The 15,952-nt window shown below is 41.0% G+C and overlaps 1 protein-coding gene across 3 annotated transcripts; it reads left to right on the top strand.

The window, feature by feature from the left end:
* Window positions 1-1,149: 1,149 nt before the first annotated feature.
* Window positions 1,150-15,601, top strand: LOC106157609 (uncharacterized). 3 transcript variants are annotated; one of them, XM_013533323.2, is made up of 8 exons: window positions 1,150-3,254; window positions 5,735-5,877; window positions 10,406-12,316; window positions 12,590-12,710; window positions 12,988-13,073; window positions 13,784-13,960; window positions 14,255-14,914; window positions 15,298-15,600. In XM_013533323.2, the coding sequence occupies exons 1-8, from the start codon at window positions 3,212-3,214 to the stop codon at window positions 15,436-15,438; spliced, it is 3,282 nt and encodes a 1,093-aa protein (XP_013388777.2). In that variant the 5' UTR covers window positions 1,150-3,211; the 3' UTR covers window positions 15,439-15,600. The 3 variants fall into 3 exon arrangements, with proteins under 3 accessions (XP_013388777.2, XP_013388779.2, XP_013388778.2); XM_013533325.2 differs by lacking the exon at window positions 13,784-13,960; XM_013533324.2 differs by lacking the exons at window positions 1,150-3,254; window positions 5,735-5,877 and adding an exon at window positions 7,463-7,855 and having other exon boundaries at window positions 15,298-15,601.
* Window positions 15,602-15,952: the final 351 nt, after the last annotated feature.

Here is a 15,952-nt window from a genome sequence, read left to right as displayed (position 1 = left end):
TGTTGACCCTAGTTTACTCTACGTTGCCTGTTTTGTAACGATATAAGAGGTTTCAGTCTTGCTACCCTGCTGTACACTCTCTGAGCATGTAACCGACGCCTAGCAATTTTCACAGACACATTCTTATGTGTGAAATTGTTCCACTGTGTTTTCAACTGACAAGCAGTGTCGAACTTTGACAACCTGGACATCAAAATCATTCGTCGGTCTTCACGGCCAGTATTTTTTCTTGGAAGACCCATCAGAGGCAATTTGTCTCTTGATCCAGTGTTTCTATACCGAGACCAGACCCTCTGCACGGTTCTGACTGAACAATTCAATTGTATCGATATTCTGACATTGCTTATATTCCGCCTCTTCAGGTTAATAACTTGCACCTATAACCGTTAGATAATTACCTGTATCTTGCCATACTGGAGGAAGACAGGAATAACATTTGCTGTACATAGTAGACCAGGCATTATAAGTACCCAAGATCTGCCTACTTTCATCACTCTGAGTTAGGGGGTGACACTTCTTTTGTCCAGTGTGTGTAGTTGTACTCATTAACGTGCATTGTAGATAGAAGTGGAGAGAGAATGTGGATGGCCCATGATTACATATCTAATGTTAAGAAAAACATTCTAATCATGATATTGCTTTTCGCAACCATCCTTCTTAAATACATCTTTGACATAATAACGATATTATGTCCAAGAATACATTTACATAGCCTGTTTAGTCAGTTTACAAAATCAGCTATTTAAAATGACTATTCTGCTTTTAAGGCACTGGCGTAGTTTAGATCCAGATTACCCATTTTTGAATGCCAAAAAAAACAAACAATTTTTAATTTTTTTCCTCATCATCCTTGTAATAAAAGGTACTGGTCTTTTAAAGCGTCCCATGTGACGTCACAGGAATGTGACATCAGCCAGCCCATCTGCTTCTCGCTTTTATATTAGGGTGGGGATGCGGCGGAGCTACAGTTGTCATGCATATTATTAAGATGTCAAATATTTCCCCCGGGATCCTTCTTATTTTACTAGACTGATAATTCAGACGCACGTACTGGCAACAGGACCCGGGGATAATCCCCGAAAATAATCCCGTATCTCGGCTAATCTCGAGCCTAGTCACGCGTTCAGGAGACAAAACAGCGCGGATTAGTGGGGGTCACGGGGCCAGCACACGAGAGTGTTAACATGACTTCTGGGTTAAGCATAAGTAAGCGTTCCATTTAAAAGCCAATACACAAGCCCAAACAGTGTACACCGCAGTGAAAGGGATGTGGACTTGCTCAGCCAGCGTGAGTGCGGACTATGTATTTACGTGCGGTAAAACAAGCAATTAGTATTGTGGCGTTCACAATACCGCAACTTCCGCGGGAGGCTTGAGCTCTGTGGTCCGCTTAGCGTTTGTGGTGGGTAGTATCAACATTCAAGCCGCATACAGCCTAGGCCGTGGTGCGATCTGGTGAAAAGCCTTTGGGATAGAGGACCCAAAGGACATGGCTCTAATCTCTGGTGAACTTGAAGACTCCTCATGACTTTACGTAGGGAGTGAATGTAAGACAAGGAGCCTTTCCTGAAAGATTTAGGACTGAAAGGGAAAACACTGGATTCTCAAAGACACCGCTGCGTTCTCGGCGTTCCCGGCGAGAATGAAGAGTACACTTTGAGTTCGTAGTACGCACGGTGCGATTCGGTCATACGGCGGGATCCCCTCTACCTAGGGGGCGGATGCAATCCACAACTAAGCGTTTGACATCATCATAACTGAACATGATGTAAATTGTCTCTGGCTTTAACGAACTACAAAAGAAGAATACACTTAACACAGTATAGAGTGTACGTGGCTTTAAAGGATTCACGTTTTCATACGCTGAGTGCCATTAGTACGGTACGTCTTAATTACGCAGGGGAGTTGCTGAAAGCGTTGCCTTGGAAGAAAGTTTGCGATTAATAAAGGCCTAAGATCCGTTTCAAATGGAAATTTTGAAAACGTTTTGAGTGATTCACAAGTTGAATTCAGTACAATTTTAGTGAAGACAGTTTGCTTAATTCTGTCAAACGGAATAACATTATAGAGAAGGCTTAAGTGCATTACAGTCTAGATCCCATAACGAAGTCTTGTGATACTCAGTCAGACGGAGAGAAAAATCTGGATTGAATCATCGAAAGGAAAAAAGGGAACAATGAACAGGCCTTGTTCGTCTCCTTGACGGTTGAAGGATTCAGAAAATAGGGAATTATACTTTTGGGTAGGAAGACGAGGTTAGCAAAACATCCCGTGAGTGTTTTTAATACAAATATCACAAAAGACAAGATATACTTGTTTTCCACGTTTCATGATATGAATGTGCGGTCCGGCCTACTTGAATACAGTATACGATGAAACAAGTAATACATACTCGTAAGTGAACTGTACTGTGTATAAATACCACCTGTAAAACATATCGTCTTCGCCAAGACTTGTCTTGGTTATTTGCATTTTCCTTTCATCAGGAACGCAAATATTGGGTTAAACGCCTCTTTGTTGGTTGTAATGTCATGACATCACTTCTCTGTGCAAATGAGACCAAAAATTAACCGTAATTATGCCACTTTCACATTCCACTTGAAAACATTGTCCAAAGCACTTGAATCCAAGGCAGGATAGAGCTGATTTATATTACATGGAGAACTATAAACAAAACTGGCATAATTGCTAATATAAGGAAGCCGTTGAATTTTCACATATTAAACAGTCAAGTATTGCAATGTACCGAGGCAAAGCCATGTGACCCATCTTATGGGGGAGTCTACGCGAAGTTTCGCAGGACTAAATTGAGTTTGACTACGTGGACACGGATATAGTCCTGTGGATTGACTAGTGAGTAACCAGTGACTGACCGGTGTCCTGAGGGTCAGTGTCACACACAAAGTGGACAGAGGAAGGCGTCAAGACGGACATCAACTTATGAAAGAGCAGGATCAGGTGTTAATCGTGTTGTGAGATTCTATATAGGACACATAGGGAAGCGAATCAGGTTGAATTGAGTTACAGGAGCCAGTGTAAACAGAAGGATCAGTGAAATATGTCCACCTATCAATGAAACTATCCAAATAGATGGGTGTGGCGGGCTCATGATAAAGACTTTCAGATGATACAATTTTAAAGACGAAAAAGGACCAATACCTTGGTCAGGGACATTGGTCAGTAAAGAGAACAACAATTTTTGTGTACAAATATGAAAATGGATCTCCTTTGTTATGACGACTGTTATTTACAAGGTAGGAGAAGTGTGTGTGTGCGTGTGTGCGTGTGCGTTTGCGTGTGCGCATGCATACCCATGTGTGTGCGTGTGTGTTTTTTTGCGCTCGCCTACACGTGTAGATAGATGTACGTATGAGTGTGTTTGGTATGGTAAGAATAAATCGTGTGCCCCCCCCCCACTCCTACCTCATTCCCTGTTCAGGACCTTTCTCACCTCAAACCATTTTCGCAATTTCTGCGATGGAGATGGCCGACATGCTGACAGACATGTTTCTGAAAGACATGTTACAATTGTGTATTTAGAAGTAGGTGACAATGCTAATCTCTTCTTTGTTTAGAGATGTGACCATCCTCTTCAGAAAATATTGTTAATTTGTAGGGTATATTGTTGGGGTCGAGCTCACAGTGGTGACGCACCTGTAGACAGAGACATCTACCCCATTTTTGACTTGACATTTTGATAGCCAAAATAATCAAGCAAAAAAAAAATCAATAAACGGCACTAGATTAGGTATCAATCGTCTAATTTTGAAACAAGCCTCAGTAACCCGACCTCATTATGCAATTAAGACGATTTAAATTTTTCCCTAAGGTAAGGTTACATCACCCCTATGTAATTAAGTTTGATTTATTGCGGGAAGGAATGCAGGTGAGACGCCTGCGTTCCTAATCCATTACCTCAAGTCACCATTAATCAATGCAGATTAAATCCTCATTATTTATTCTACTTGCAATGGCTGTGCCAGTGGGTGGGGGGAAGGGGGTGGGGGGCACAGCAGATATCCATCCCTTGGGGGTACTCCTCCCCCTTTCCCTCCCTAACATACTATATAAAAAGCGAAATGATATAAAACATAGCCATATCATTCTTGTACCATACTTATAATGTATATAAAGTATTATAATGGATTGCCCTCGTCTCGGTAAATTGATTTAACCTTGTGCCCCCACCCCTGGATTTGTGCTTGACGATGTTGGAGGTATAAAAATCACATATATGTGGTTTATGATGTTATCAATGATATTATAACACATGTAAACGAAAGGAATTCATAGCCAGAAACACGTTGGAAACGATTCATTACGTACTGATAAGTAGAAAGACAGTGAAAACACGTACGTGCTTTTTACTTCATAAAATGCCCCCTTGTGTATGGAAGAAAACTATTTGAGTCTACAGGGTATAAAAAATAAAGCCGGTTATCTATCAGGGTGTGAAGGACATGTTTCTCCATTATTTGAATAGACTTAAAAACACACACAGAGAGAGAGAGAGAGAGAGAGAGAGAGAGAGAGAGAGAGAGATCAATACAATTTTAATTGTATTGTATAATATTAAAATATTTGAATTTACTCTTAAGTTAACACACGTAGTATTATGCTTATAATCAATGGTATAGGAAGATGATGAGGTCATATATACTTTGATAATTTCGTCATCTCGGTCATGTATGAAATGCAGCAATTTTTTAATTCTGTTGTGTCGCTCGGTGAAAACAAAATGCCTGCTCTTGTATCTCTCCATCTCTCAAAATTATTAACCCGATCAAATATTTCTTCCACGGAGAATGATAGATTAAGGCCAGCTACAATACTCCGAGTGTCAGTGTTTTATGCTCTTTAAAAGTTTGAAGTCTTAGGTGAAAAAGTACAGGGGCGTTGAAGTCTCTTGAGAAGGTATCAATAAGAAATTATGCAGCAGCATGCGCAAATTTTGCCCTAATCCTCAGCTTACCAGCTCCAAGAGCACGCTTGACCACAAAGTGACCAGTCATGCGTGCACGACAGGAAGATGTAGCTGTAATACTGTCCCCGTTAGGGGGCCAGCGGCCGGGGATTGTATCACCTATGTTACGTCACATATGACGTAATGATACAATACGGCCGGTAGTCCGTATCCTTTGTATTGTAGGTTACGCAGTAATCCGACAATCGCCCCTATGGTCAGGCGCGTTAGCCAGTGGCTAGATTTATTGTGTTATAATTGGTACTGAGGGGTGATATTACTGTGTCACAGTCAAAGTTGTTGTTGTTGTCAATATGCTTGGCCATGTTTTATCAACGGTGCTGGTATCGGTGCGTATTGTTGCTATAATTGATATTGTGCTAGCATTCAGCTTACCTTTATTATTGCATTGTTATTGTTTACCAGAACGTTGTTATTGCTTTTGTAGAATGCTTGGCCTATCCGCGAGCATATATGTCCATAATGATTTTTGGAAAATAACTGTTATATCTTTTAAGTAAATCAATTAAAACATCAATTAAAAGATATAACTTGATAAATTTTATTTTGATCTTATTTTATTTTGATGGAGAGAGAGAGATAAACGGTGGATGGATGATATATTACTCATACATAACGATGTTATTTAAGGCAATTTAGTTACATTAATTAAAAGGTAACCATCATTACAGAGAGAGAGAGAGAGAGAGAGAGAGAGAGAGAGAGAAATTCCCTTCTTGTTTTCAAAGACACGCGTCCCATTCATTGCAGGCGTGTCTCGCCTCCTGCCCAAAGTGCAGCAGTTTGTACTGGAATGCCTGGACCAGGAGACCCTGTCATTTGAAGCCACCATGATGCGGTTACAGCTGATAGATCATCTGGAGAACATAGAGTTCTACCAGGGCTGCCCAAAGGTGAGTCCTGACGTCACAACTTACGTCACACCTCACAGCATACATTACGTCACACCTTATGCCCCACACAATGTCATGTTTTACGTCACACCAACCACAATTGCCCTTCTAACACCTTGGTAACACGGCAATTCTTTCACATCTACTCATTACAAATGATGACATCATGGAAGGTGTTTTACACTGAACCATTGTATCTTGATTTATGGAAAAGCGTTAGAAGTGGATATCCTTTATTTCACGCTCTCGGGGTGGCTTTTCTGTAACTTGAGTATTCACTTTTTAGATAGGCAAAGCTATTTTAATATATCTTATGCTGCAAACCCCCCCCCCCCCCCCCATATTCCAGTTCTCACATCGTAAATTAAATGCGAATGAAATGCAGGGTTTTGATTAAGAATGAAATCGGCCCATCTATATCCCTCTACCTGTCAAGAACGTGTAAAAAGTTTATATTGTCCTAGAGGATCGGAATGCGGTAATCATATTATAAACAAAACCCAACACGTTTCAGTCTATCAAAAGAGACCTGTTGATCTTAAAGGTCCACACGCGCACCTGAACGTGATGCGAAGGGGTTTAGTGGAATCACGTTACACTGTACACACGGAATCTGCCGTGTTCAGGTATCGGAAAGGGAGAACCCCCCTCCCCTCCTCCCCCTGCACTTCTGATCGAGCGTATGTGGTTTTTATGTCAGGACTTAAGAAAAATTTTTCAAAGCAAAAAGTGGAATGCTTAAGGCTTGAATAGGGAGTCACAAGAATCTGTCTTTTAAAAGCATAGAGAATAGGAAAGTTAGAGGGGAGCAAAGCCCTTTAGCAATTGATCTGATTTTTCCGTAATGAACTCACTTAAATTATCCTACCATGAATTTCAAACAAGGCAGTTCATTCATCTTCTTGTCAACTCATATTCGACCAAGCTCTTTTTCCCCTTTCTGTTAATGGATTCGAATTTAAATTTTTGTTTTCGCCCGTTGTGTAGGACAACATTTTACCGCTCTCGTTTCTTTTGACAGTTCTCTAAAAATAATGTTTTCCTTCCTCTTATTCCAATATTTGTCCCACTTTTTAATATTTTTTTCTTCTTCTCTATTTCTTCGGTCCTTTTTATCTACTTTTCTCCCTCTTCTCGTTTTCCTCTATTTACTTTGCGTCTCCATTAAAAATTTAATAATCTTTTTTCCTCAACGTTTGTTTTTCGATTTTACTTGCTTGAATCTTCCCCACCGACTTTCTCTGTTTATGTTTATCCTAAGCATATCGCCCGTACAAAAGTTACATTCAAACTTCTCAAATCTGAATCTTCTGTTTCAAATCCCATGGAAGATCAGTTATTAGTTACAGACTATCAGAGTTGGTTACAACACAACAGAAAAGCTGGGCCTCCGGCCGTTATATTCAATTACAGCGGTACATGAAATTTCATAACCTCTCAGGAATCGCTCAGTTTACCTTTAAAATAAAGTGATTTTGTCCCTTTTCGTTTGTCGTTAGCTCCAGTTACATTTATATACATCAACGGCATTAAGTAAAGGATGTATATTTAAACCCCCTCCTCACTCGAGAGTAATGCGACCGCTCTGTTTGTTGAGCCCCCGTACAATAATAGCCCTAACCCAAACATCGCTGTTTGCTTTCACGGCAGAGAATGGAAAACCAGCTTAGCCCACGTTTGAATATGAGCTTTTAAGACGTTAGGCGGAAAGTGGACTAGTAGAACTTCAAATTAAGCAAGACGTGATACGGCTGACCATTACCGGTCAAGCCGCGTCCAGGGATGTAGATAACATTGGTCAGCTCGGGATAAGACGCTTTCAGGGGCGTTGATACGATTGACCAGCGGCGGTCAGAAGCTATAAGGCAGAGGGAGATAAGATTGAGAAAGGTCGGACATTATTGTTATGGCTAGGCAACTAGATATTTTCTCCAGAGACACGGGGGCTCAGTGGACCTGTGGCGTCCCCAAGAAGAAGGTACGTACTCGTAAAGTAAGCTGAAAGTAGAGAACGTTAATTTCTGTACACTACATTTGGGTGGTCATTTTCATGAAGCTCAACTTTCTCTCTTCGCGTTCCATTTGATACAGGAAGTATTTCATTTAAAATGCTGCATCGGTCTTTAGTTATACCCCTCTACCAGGGTCACAAATTGCTTTTTCACAAGATATTCACAGATATGTCTTTGGATAAATAGACGGTCATTGGGTTTTCAGTCATGTGGAAAATGTGCCTATAATATTTGCCACCCTAGTAGAGTTTTTAGTAGGGTCGTTAAGAAATATACATGGATATGTGCAGTTCCTGGGTTTACAAGCACGTTCCAGTGCCTCTGGCGTGTCCCAATATGTGAGGACAGGGATAGCTCGCTAACCTCTTCAACAAAAAAGGCAAAATTGACAGAAAATTGTATTCTTTTGTAAAGGTAATGTACCAACAGTGAGGTTCAAAATGCTTCAGAAGGGCCCAGAGATGAAGATTCTGTTTTGTAAAGAAAGAAAATTAATAATAGGAGATGATGCCGTACCCAAGAAAGCTACAGAAAATGTTAGGTCTCTTCTCGTCTTATTATCCAGGGTTGTCCACCCTAGATTTCATGATCACATGCTGTAGAATGCCGAGAATTATTTTGACTACCCAATTTTGAGTAGAACGTTTGTCAATGAGATGATCTGACCGCACCTGGTGTAGACACAATCTCTAATTATTGATACTGAGACAGCAATAGGAAATACTATGTATGTCTGAATGTAGTGTTGACGTTTACCAATGTCATTACATTTTGTCCTTTAACCGGGATGACACAGACAGGGGTAACCAGTGTCTTTATATACAGTATATTGACATAGACAGGGGTGTCGTCTTATCTTGACCCGTGTCACTGTAGTGTAAACCACTCTTCACCGTGATGACATATTTGTCAACTTTTTCTCCAAGTTGCAAACTGATGCCTTCGCGAATTGATGTGACGTTCAGACATTTGACGTCACGTCGATGCCCGATTGCTCTCGTTACGTCACAATAAAGTTGAAAAGACGTCATGTGTTTGCTGGGTGCACTTGATAACATATTGATTTCTCAACCATTATAATACCTGTAGAAACTAAACCTACACTTTTGCTATGGCAACTGAGCCTTACTTATTTCCACTATGTCGTGAACTCGATCCCAACAGGCAGCCGAAAAGGGTAATTGTAACAAGTCACGCCAAAGTCACCCTTGAAAAGGGTAGAAACTAGTAAAGCAGTGTGTCATCGGGTCGTTGTGCTTCATGAAAAGTAAAAGTGTCTCAGTAAATCCCCTGCAGCATTGTCACAAGCAAAGCAACCGGCGTCGTTCTGACACCAGCTGATTTTCATTACCATTATAGGCTATAATGTAATGGGTTTTTGTAGATTCTAAAATATATATTTAACATTTACGGTATACCTTCATTCAAAATGATATATTGTGAAGCAAAAGGGTGGGCTTGCTTAATGATAACAATAATAATAATAAATATCAATAACGTTTATGAAAAATTCTATGGCACACTTTATCAAAATGTCAAAGCGCCCTATACACCTTAAGAAATATAAAAGCAATGACATTGCATTAGCTCAGTCGTTATGTACAGTTTTAAGCAATATGTTAAACTTTTTCAAACAACATTTTACGAGGATGTGTAAATATCGGAAGGTCGTGACGTCAAGCTATCCAGGACAGTAGAGGATAAAAGGGTTTGCTAGCAAGAACCTGGCTATAGAAAACTACCAACAATGACGGCAACGGTGACTTTGTTTAACGTTGAGAGGAAAAAAGCTAAATAGTGTCACTGTACCCAATAAACAGTCCTCTATTTCCGGTATTGTATTCCAAACACACCCAATATCCTGCTTTATAAAAGAAATGACAACATTGTCTCAATATACCCTCGAGTTTTACTTCACTTCCATTGTGAAATTTAACGATCTTTTTGGCAACACAAAAGGGATTTCTCGACGCATTCGGAGAGCCACTCTGGGTCTTGTTTGCTTTTTTACCTGATTTGTGCCCAGGTACTATTTGTCTTCTTGTTGCTTAATCCCGGTGTATAGAGCACGATTCGATCGATGACCCGAGGGCGCCGAGCAAATCCTGGCAGAGTATTAGGTTCAATAAAATAATGCACTGGGGACACATTCAGATGGGTCTATGCGTGTTTGTATGAACTCAAATAGCTGGAACAGAAAGCGGGGTCGTAGAAATGGGAGAATTACCTTGTTATTAAAACCTAAATGAGAAATTGAACACTGTAAGAGATGAAATTCTATATGCGTATCGTTTTTGTGACATAAAACTGCAAATAAAAAATATAGTTAAGTTCCAACTTTGGAATTCACGAACAAAATCATGTCATTTCATTTCAAATCTGTAGAGATTAATAAATGATACAGAATTGAAACCAGATATTCAAGACTCAGTGGAAGTTTCTGTTCGCTCAAGTTGTCATATGATACAATTATTGATTTAAATATATTCACACTAAATGATATTTTTTCTTCTCAGGCGTCTCGAGTGGCGGACAAGTCGGCCTACTTTGACGCCTCCAGCTCCTATCTCGTGGAGAACTTCGTCCTGCTACCGAAATCGGCAAAATCCGCCATGGCTCGGAGATGTTCGTTCAGCACGTCTCTTCAGAAGAACCTATTGGTCACTGACCTAGATCGAGATAACCTAGACGAACTGGTCACCATAGCGGATCTGACCAGTCCTGACCACATGGGATGGCTGACTGACCAGAGGACCGGATGTGACGTCTGGTGTGTCGTCGCCGACATGCTCATGTGCATCTTCGACTCCGACACCTCTGTGACGTCATCAAAAGTCATCGTGCTTCCTGGGTATGACGTCAGAGCTCTCGTTTTTAATGCACCCAAATCTGATTCTTCTGATAGTGGAGCCGTTACTGCAAAATATCAGTTTATGCTGAGTTCAGAACCGACTGACAAGCATTATACATTCAGCTGTGGCAATAAAACGGACTTCGAAAAGTGGATTTCTTTATTGAAGATAGCGTCTGCTTTAAGCACGGATATTTGGGAATATGAACCGTCTTCGTCTGAAGCCACTAACATGGACGGTTTCCTTCCCGCTGCTCCGCCTCAGTTTCAAGACAATATCGATCACGTCAATGGATTCACTCCTACAGTACCAGTTCAGTTCCAGGACAATCACCATGGTGACGAATCCCTCCACCAATCAGAAAGCCCCACGTCACCAACATCTGACTGTTGGCAAGACAACAGTCTCCATGGCAGTCTCGATGCAGAGTCGCCCAGGGAGCACATTGTCATAGCTCCTCTTGGGGCACTGAATACCCCAGATAGACACGTGCACACATCAGTTGACCTCAACGCCGATGAATCCCCACGAGAAGAAAAACATAGCTTTGTGGATTTTAAGCCTTCTGTGAAAGTTTCGCGGTCTCAGAGCACAAGGGCATCTGTGTCCAGAAGCGATTCTATGTCAACGCCTGGGAGAAAAGGTCTGGGATCAAAACTTGCCAGGACGGCATCAAGCATAAAAGATTTAGTGTTTAAAAATAAATCCAGGACGGGCGTTTTCGACATCTCCATTAAGACTCACCTTCAAGATGTCCGTATTTCAGGCTACTTGCAACAACGCTATTTGCTCAAGTGGACAAAATTGTGGTGTGTGATTGGCAGGGGTCACTTGTATGGCTTTAAGAGCAAGACGGTTCTCGAGGACCCTGAAATTGCCATATGTGTGAGAGACTACAAAGTGACAGTTCTGGACAAGGAAAAAGCAAAGCATCCATTTGCATTTAAACTGTGCCGAGAGGGCGCCAAGAGCGTATTCCTCTCGGCAGCAGACGACTTTGAGTTGAGTCGATGGTTGCACGTGCTCAAAGAAGAAACGGGGCAACGTCCACCAATACACGGACGCCACTCCATGGAACACTTTACAAACACAGCGTCATCTACCGGAAAATCTGTGAAATTTAATGACGGCGACACCATGCCTCAGAGACCTAAAAGAACGCCAAAGAATGCTAAGCTTGCAAGCAAATGCAAATCGTTAAGTTCGTTAACGTATACCGAAATGGAGAACAGCGAAGGGAACGCTTTGAATATACCCCTTTATCCCGCTAAAATAAACCGAAGTGTGGACAACTTGGCCCCTCAATCAGATATCTCTTCGAACTCAGGCGACGAAGCTGAAGATTCTATCGAAGATGAGAGTAGGGAGGAATTGTTCCCGAACGTAGCCGCAAAACACGACGAATCGGTAAAGTACGTTTGGGAAAAGGACCAATCATATCCTATGCCCTCGCAGGCAAAGCTTCCAGACTCGAAGATAGATGATATTGGTCTACAAGACACGCCTGACAAGAATGATGTTCTCGTGCTTCAGGATGACGTGGCATCAAATGCCGCCCCGAAGTCAGAAATAAAGGTAAGACGCAATTTAGAAGTTTAAATATATATGGGTAACTATGGGATGTGGCGACTAACATGTAAATATCGAGGCAGGCATTGGAGTCATACATAGGTATACATGTACAGTCGGTTCTTTACCCCTTGAGTCAAATATCTATAGCATTCCTGAAATTATGGGCCTTTCGTTTGATGTAATAACTATTGTATTACATATTTCAATACTTAAAAGTGCACGCCATATCTAACCCAGTGTCCATGTAACGAAATCTTCTTTTCTTTTTCTTCCCAGCATAAGGCACTTCAACACAGCGCCTCTACCGGTGATGTGGTAGAATTTGTGACGTCACAGCAGAGTGAGACACGTGGTGTGCATCGAAGTGTGACTCTTCAGGATTTTAAGACTGCTCGAGGTAACGTTATAGAGGAAGGATTTGCAAGATTTGTACGGTGGAGATGAAAAAGTACTAGTTGTCCCCGTTTACCTCACACGTAATCTGTTTTAGGCATTATTTTAAGGCTATAGTGTCTGTGTTTTTATTTGACTAAGTTAAAGGGTGTTTTTTTTTCGCTTTTTATTTGTCGTATCCGTAAAATATTGATGTGGACTAAAGTCTCTCATTGCGCTCTTCGCGTTTTCTGTGAAAAATGTGAATTTGTAAAAAATTAATTTCAATTTGCATATTGCAGCAACCCCACTGACAAATCAGGCGGCAAAACAACAGCTGCTCCAAGATATGTTGTCACAAAAAGAAGAACTTGAGAAGCGGCACAAGGTAATGCATAATAATAATAATAATACACAGCGAATCTTGTTCTCAACATGTGTGTCGTGCTTTACATTAACCGCGTTCATTTTATGTGCTTTGCCGTAACGATTTGTCTTAACGCAAGGAGAAAGATATGACGTCATCTTTAAGATGATTTCATTACATAACATTGATCATTAATAAAGTAATAATGTAACAATTACCATTTTTCTTGCTCCTTTAAAAGTTTTTCTGATAACATATTTGCTAATGAAATGACGAATACAGCATTTCAGTTGGGGAGACGAAGAACTGTTCTACATTATAAAACCCGCCATTTTGTCTTACACCCCATTCTTGAACACATTACTGATATTCTAGTAATATTGTGCAGGCGTCACAGCGTTCATGTGCCTTTCCCCTCCTTTGTTTTAGAGACACATCCGCCCCCCCCTCCCTCTCCAGCCCCAATAGTATATAACGAACGAAACAAAACAAAACACAGCGATTTCCCTTATTTCTGCCCTCCTTTACATCCTGTAGTAAATTTGCCCAAGCCAGCTGTTTTTTTTTTCACGCCCCTTCCCCATCAAAACCCGGGCTTTTCATGTGTGCTGTATGTTGATTAACGAGTATAGTCTATTTGTATTTATTGTGGTTGCTGTGACAGTTTTGGTGAGGATAACATTCTCTGCTCCATTTCTCAAGTCACTAATATTCTAATATTTCTAATACAGCTATTGCGCTCCGATAACAACACTAATCCAACTCAGAATCGTAGAGCGCCATTAAAAGATGAGAAGCATTACTTAAGAGCGCCATCTGATCCATCGAGGCAACTGGCCTCAGAAAAATTAAAAGTGCTTCGAGATATAACGTATCTTAAACAGCGGAGGGTATCAACGCTGCTTCAGGTATGCTGGTCAAGGTGACAGTGACGTCATTGACACTAACGTCAGAATTCATGTGAACTGACGCATAATTGAAAATGCGAAGAAAATGCTATCTGTCCGTACATAAAACTGCATACGTGATAACGTATGTAATGTTTTAGCAAAGTAACCATTTACAGTAGAATTTAAAATAAATGTAGAATCCTTATCAATTTCAAATCCATAATGTCCGTATCCATAATTCAGCTTTCATTTGTTTATACAATCCGGTATTTTTTTAAAAATATTATTTTATGAATTTTCTTGTACTTTCAGGTAGGAGATCTTGAAAAGGAACTCCAACCCGCGCAGCCCAAGCCCAAATTCCCGCTGCGAATCCGGCCCAAGTCCAAGGCTCCCCCTCCACCTGTCTTCAACCCCTCGGACCAGAAGCACTTACAGAGTCAGATTCAGGGGCTCCGCAACAAGCTGCAGTCCATAGAAAAGGGAATCACTGTACAGAACGAGCGCAGAGAAAAGCTGGAACGCGCCATGCTCACGGGGAGAGCAAGCGACGGCTTTGCCAAGCATGACGTTGACTTCGCTGCTGACGTTTTCATCCCACCGCCGCCACCGAGTTTTGCCGATGACGCTGATGATGACGTCAGCCGGAACTCAGTCCCAATTTTAACAACAGAGGAGCCCGATATTCCCAACGGCACGGTATCGAAAAAACTAATTACTGTACAGGAAACAGTATCATGTGAAGACAATTCAACTAACGAGGAATTGGTCAGCAGCGATAGAGACGAGAGAGAAGGGGCATTGCCGGTCACAGAGAGATTGAGCATGGATTCCGGGCACGGCGGGTCAGAGAACGAATCTCCAAGCACGTCCCATCGGGAATTTGTCACCAGAGGGCAGCACGGGGAAGCTATAGCCGACGAGCAGCAGGGCACGGAAAGCATTAACCCGGACCTGATGCAGGAAATAGAGGTAAGTGTGTGTGTGTGTATGTGCGTGTGTGTGTATGTGTGAGTGTTCGTGCATCTGTTAGTGTGTGTGTGTGTGTATTGTTGGGTGAGCGGTGGATGTGTTCATTGCATGCGCGCTCATTTACGTGCGAGGTGCCTAATAATGTTAGAAAAAATTTAATCAGAATTTTATTGACTTAAATGGCAGATATTTTGAGTGAATTAGCCGATGCATGCAATATGGAGCAGAAACACGTATTTTCATAGAGTGCACATCATCACTTAGATCTAGCAGTATCAGCTGAATGCATTGCACGTCCCAACGTTAAAAATCTGCCCTTTATATTTTGCTCTTTTAAAACAAGTGATATATAACTTTCACTTACAAGCCTTCATCTTTTTCAGGCATTTGAACAACTAACAAAGGAAGTGTTGGACAAAAAAGAACTGATGCGCGTGTCCAAGGAAGTGACGTTTTTGATACAGGAAGTGACGAAAGAAAAGAGCGGATCTAACAATTTGGACGATGATGACACGCCACTATGAAATTCGTAAAATCTTTCATAATAAATACTACGAAAGTGAAGCATAGTTATATAATCAGACCTACATTGTAATGTAAGAATCATAATATTTCACATTTAAAAACTATTTTTGAAAATAAACATAAATATCAAAAAACAATTAAATTGTTTGAGTTATGCCATATAAAACACTATTTTAAATGACAACTTTACTCCAGTACGTTGGATTTTTTTAGAACCTAACCAAAATCTTTTCGTTCACGATAGCATACAATTTGCATTATTTTACGCTGTCAAGCAAAATGGAAACTTGACGCTACGGCATGAAGTTCATGAATATGTACCTTCCAGCCATCTGCCAAACTTGCAGTACTGTAAGCAAGAAGAGTTGCTTATAATTTCAGGCATCCCTGAAAAAAAATTATGACGTCGTTCTAAAAATGCAAATGGTTTCCAAACATGATATTTGAACTCAGACAGTCTCGTGATCAAGGCCTTTTCGTGAGGGTTTGAAACGTGCTGCCTTATAAGTAGAT

The sequence above is a fragment of the Lingula anatina genome, chromosome 9 (genome assembly GCF_051362555.1).
Source record: "Lingula anatina isolate TDL-2025a chromosome 9, LinAna3.0, whole genome shotgun sequence".
Lineage (NCBI taxonomy): Eukaryota > Metazoa > Brachiopoda > Lingulata > Lingulida > Lingulidae > Lingula > Lingula anatina.
The sequence above is the reverse complement of the archived record's forward strand: the minus strand, read 5'-3'. Positions and strand labels throughout refer to the sequence as shown.

Coding starts and splice junctions, on each gene's coding strand:
- LOC106157609 (XM_013533323.2), top strand. CDS start 3,212: ATGAAAATGGATCTCCTTTGTTATGACGACTGTTATTTACAAG. Junction 3,255..5,734: donor TGACGACTGTTATTTACAAG/GTAGGAGAAGTG, acceptor CATTCATTGCAG/GCGTGTCTCGCCTCCTGCCC. Junction 14,915..15,297: donor ACCTGATGCAGGAAATAGAG/GTAAGTGTGTGT, acceptor CATCTTTTTCAG/GCATTTGAACAACTAACAAA.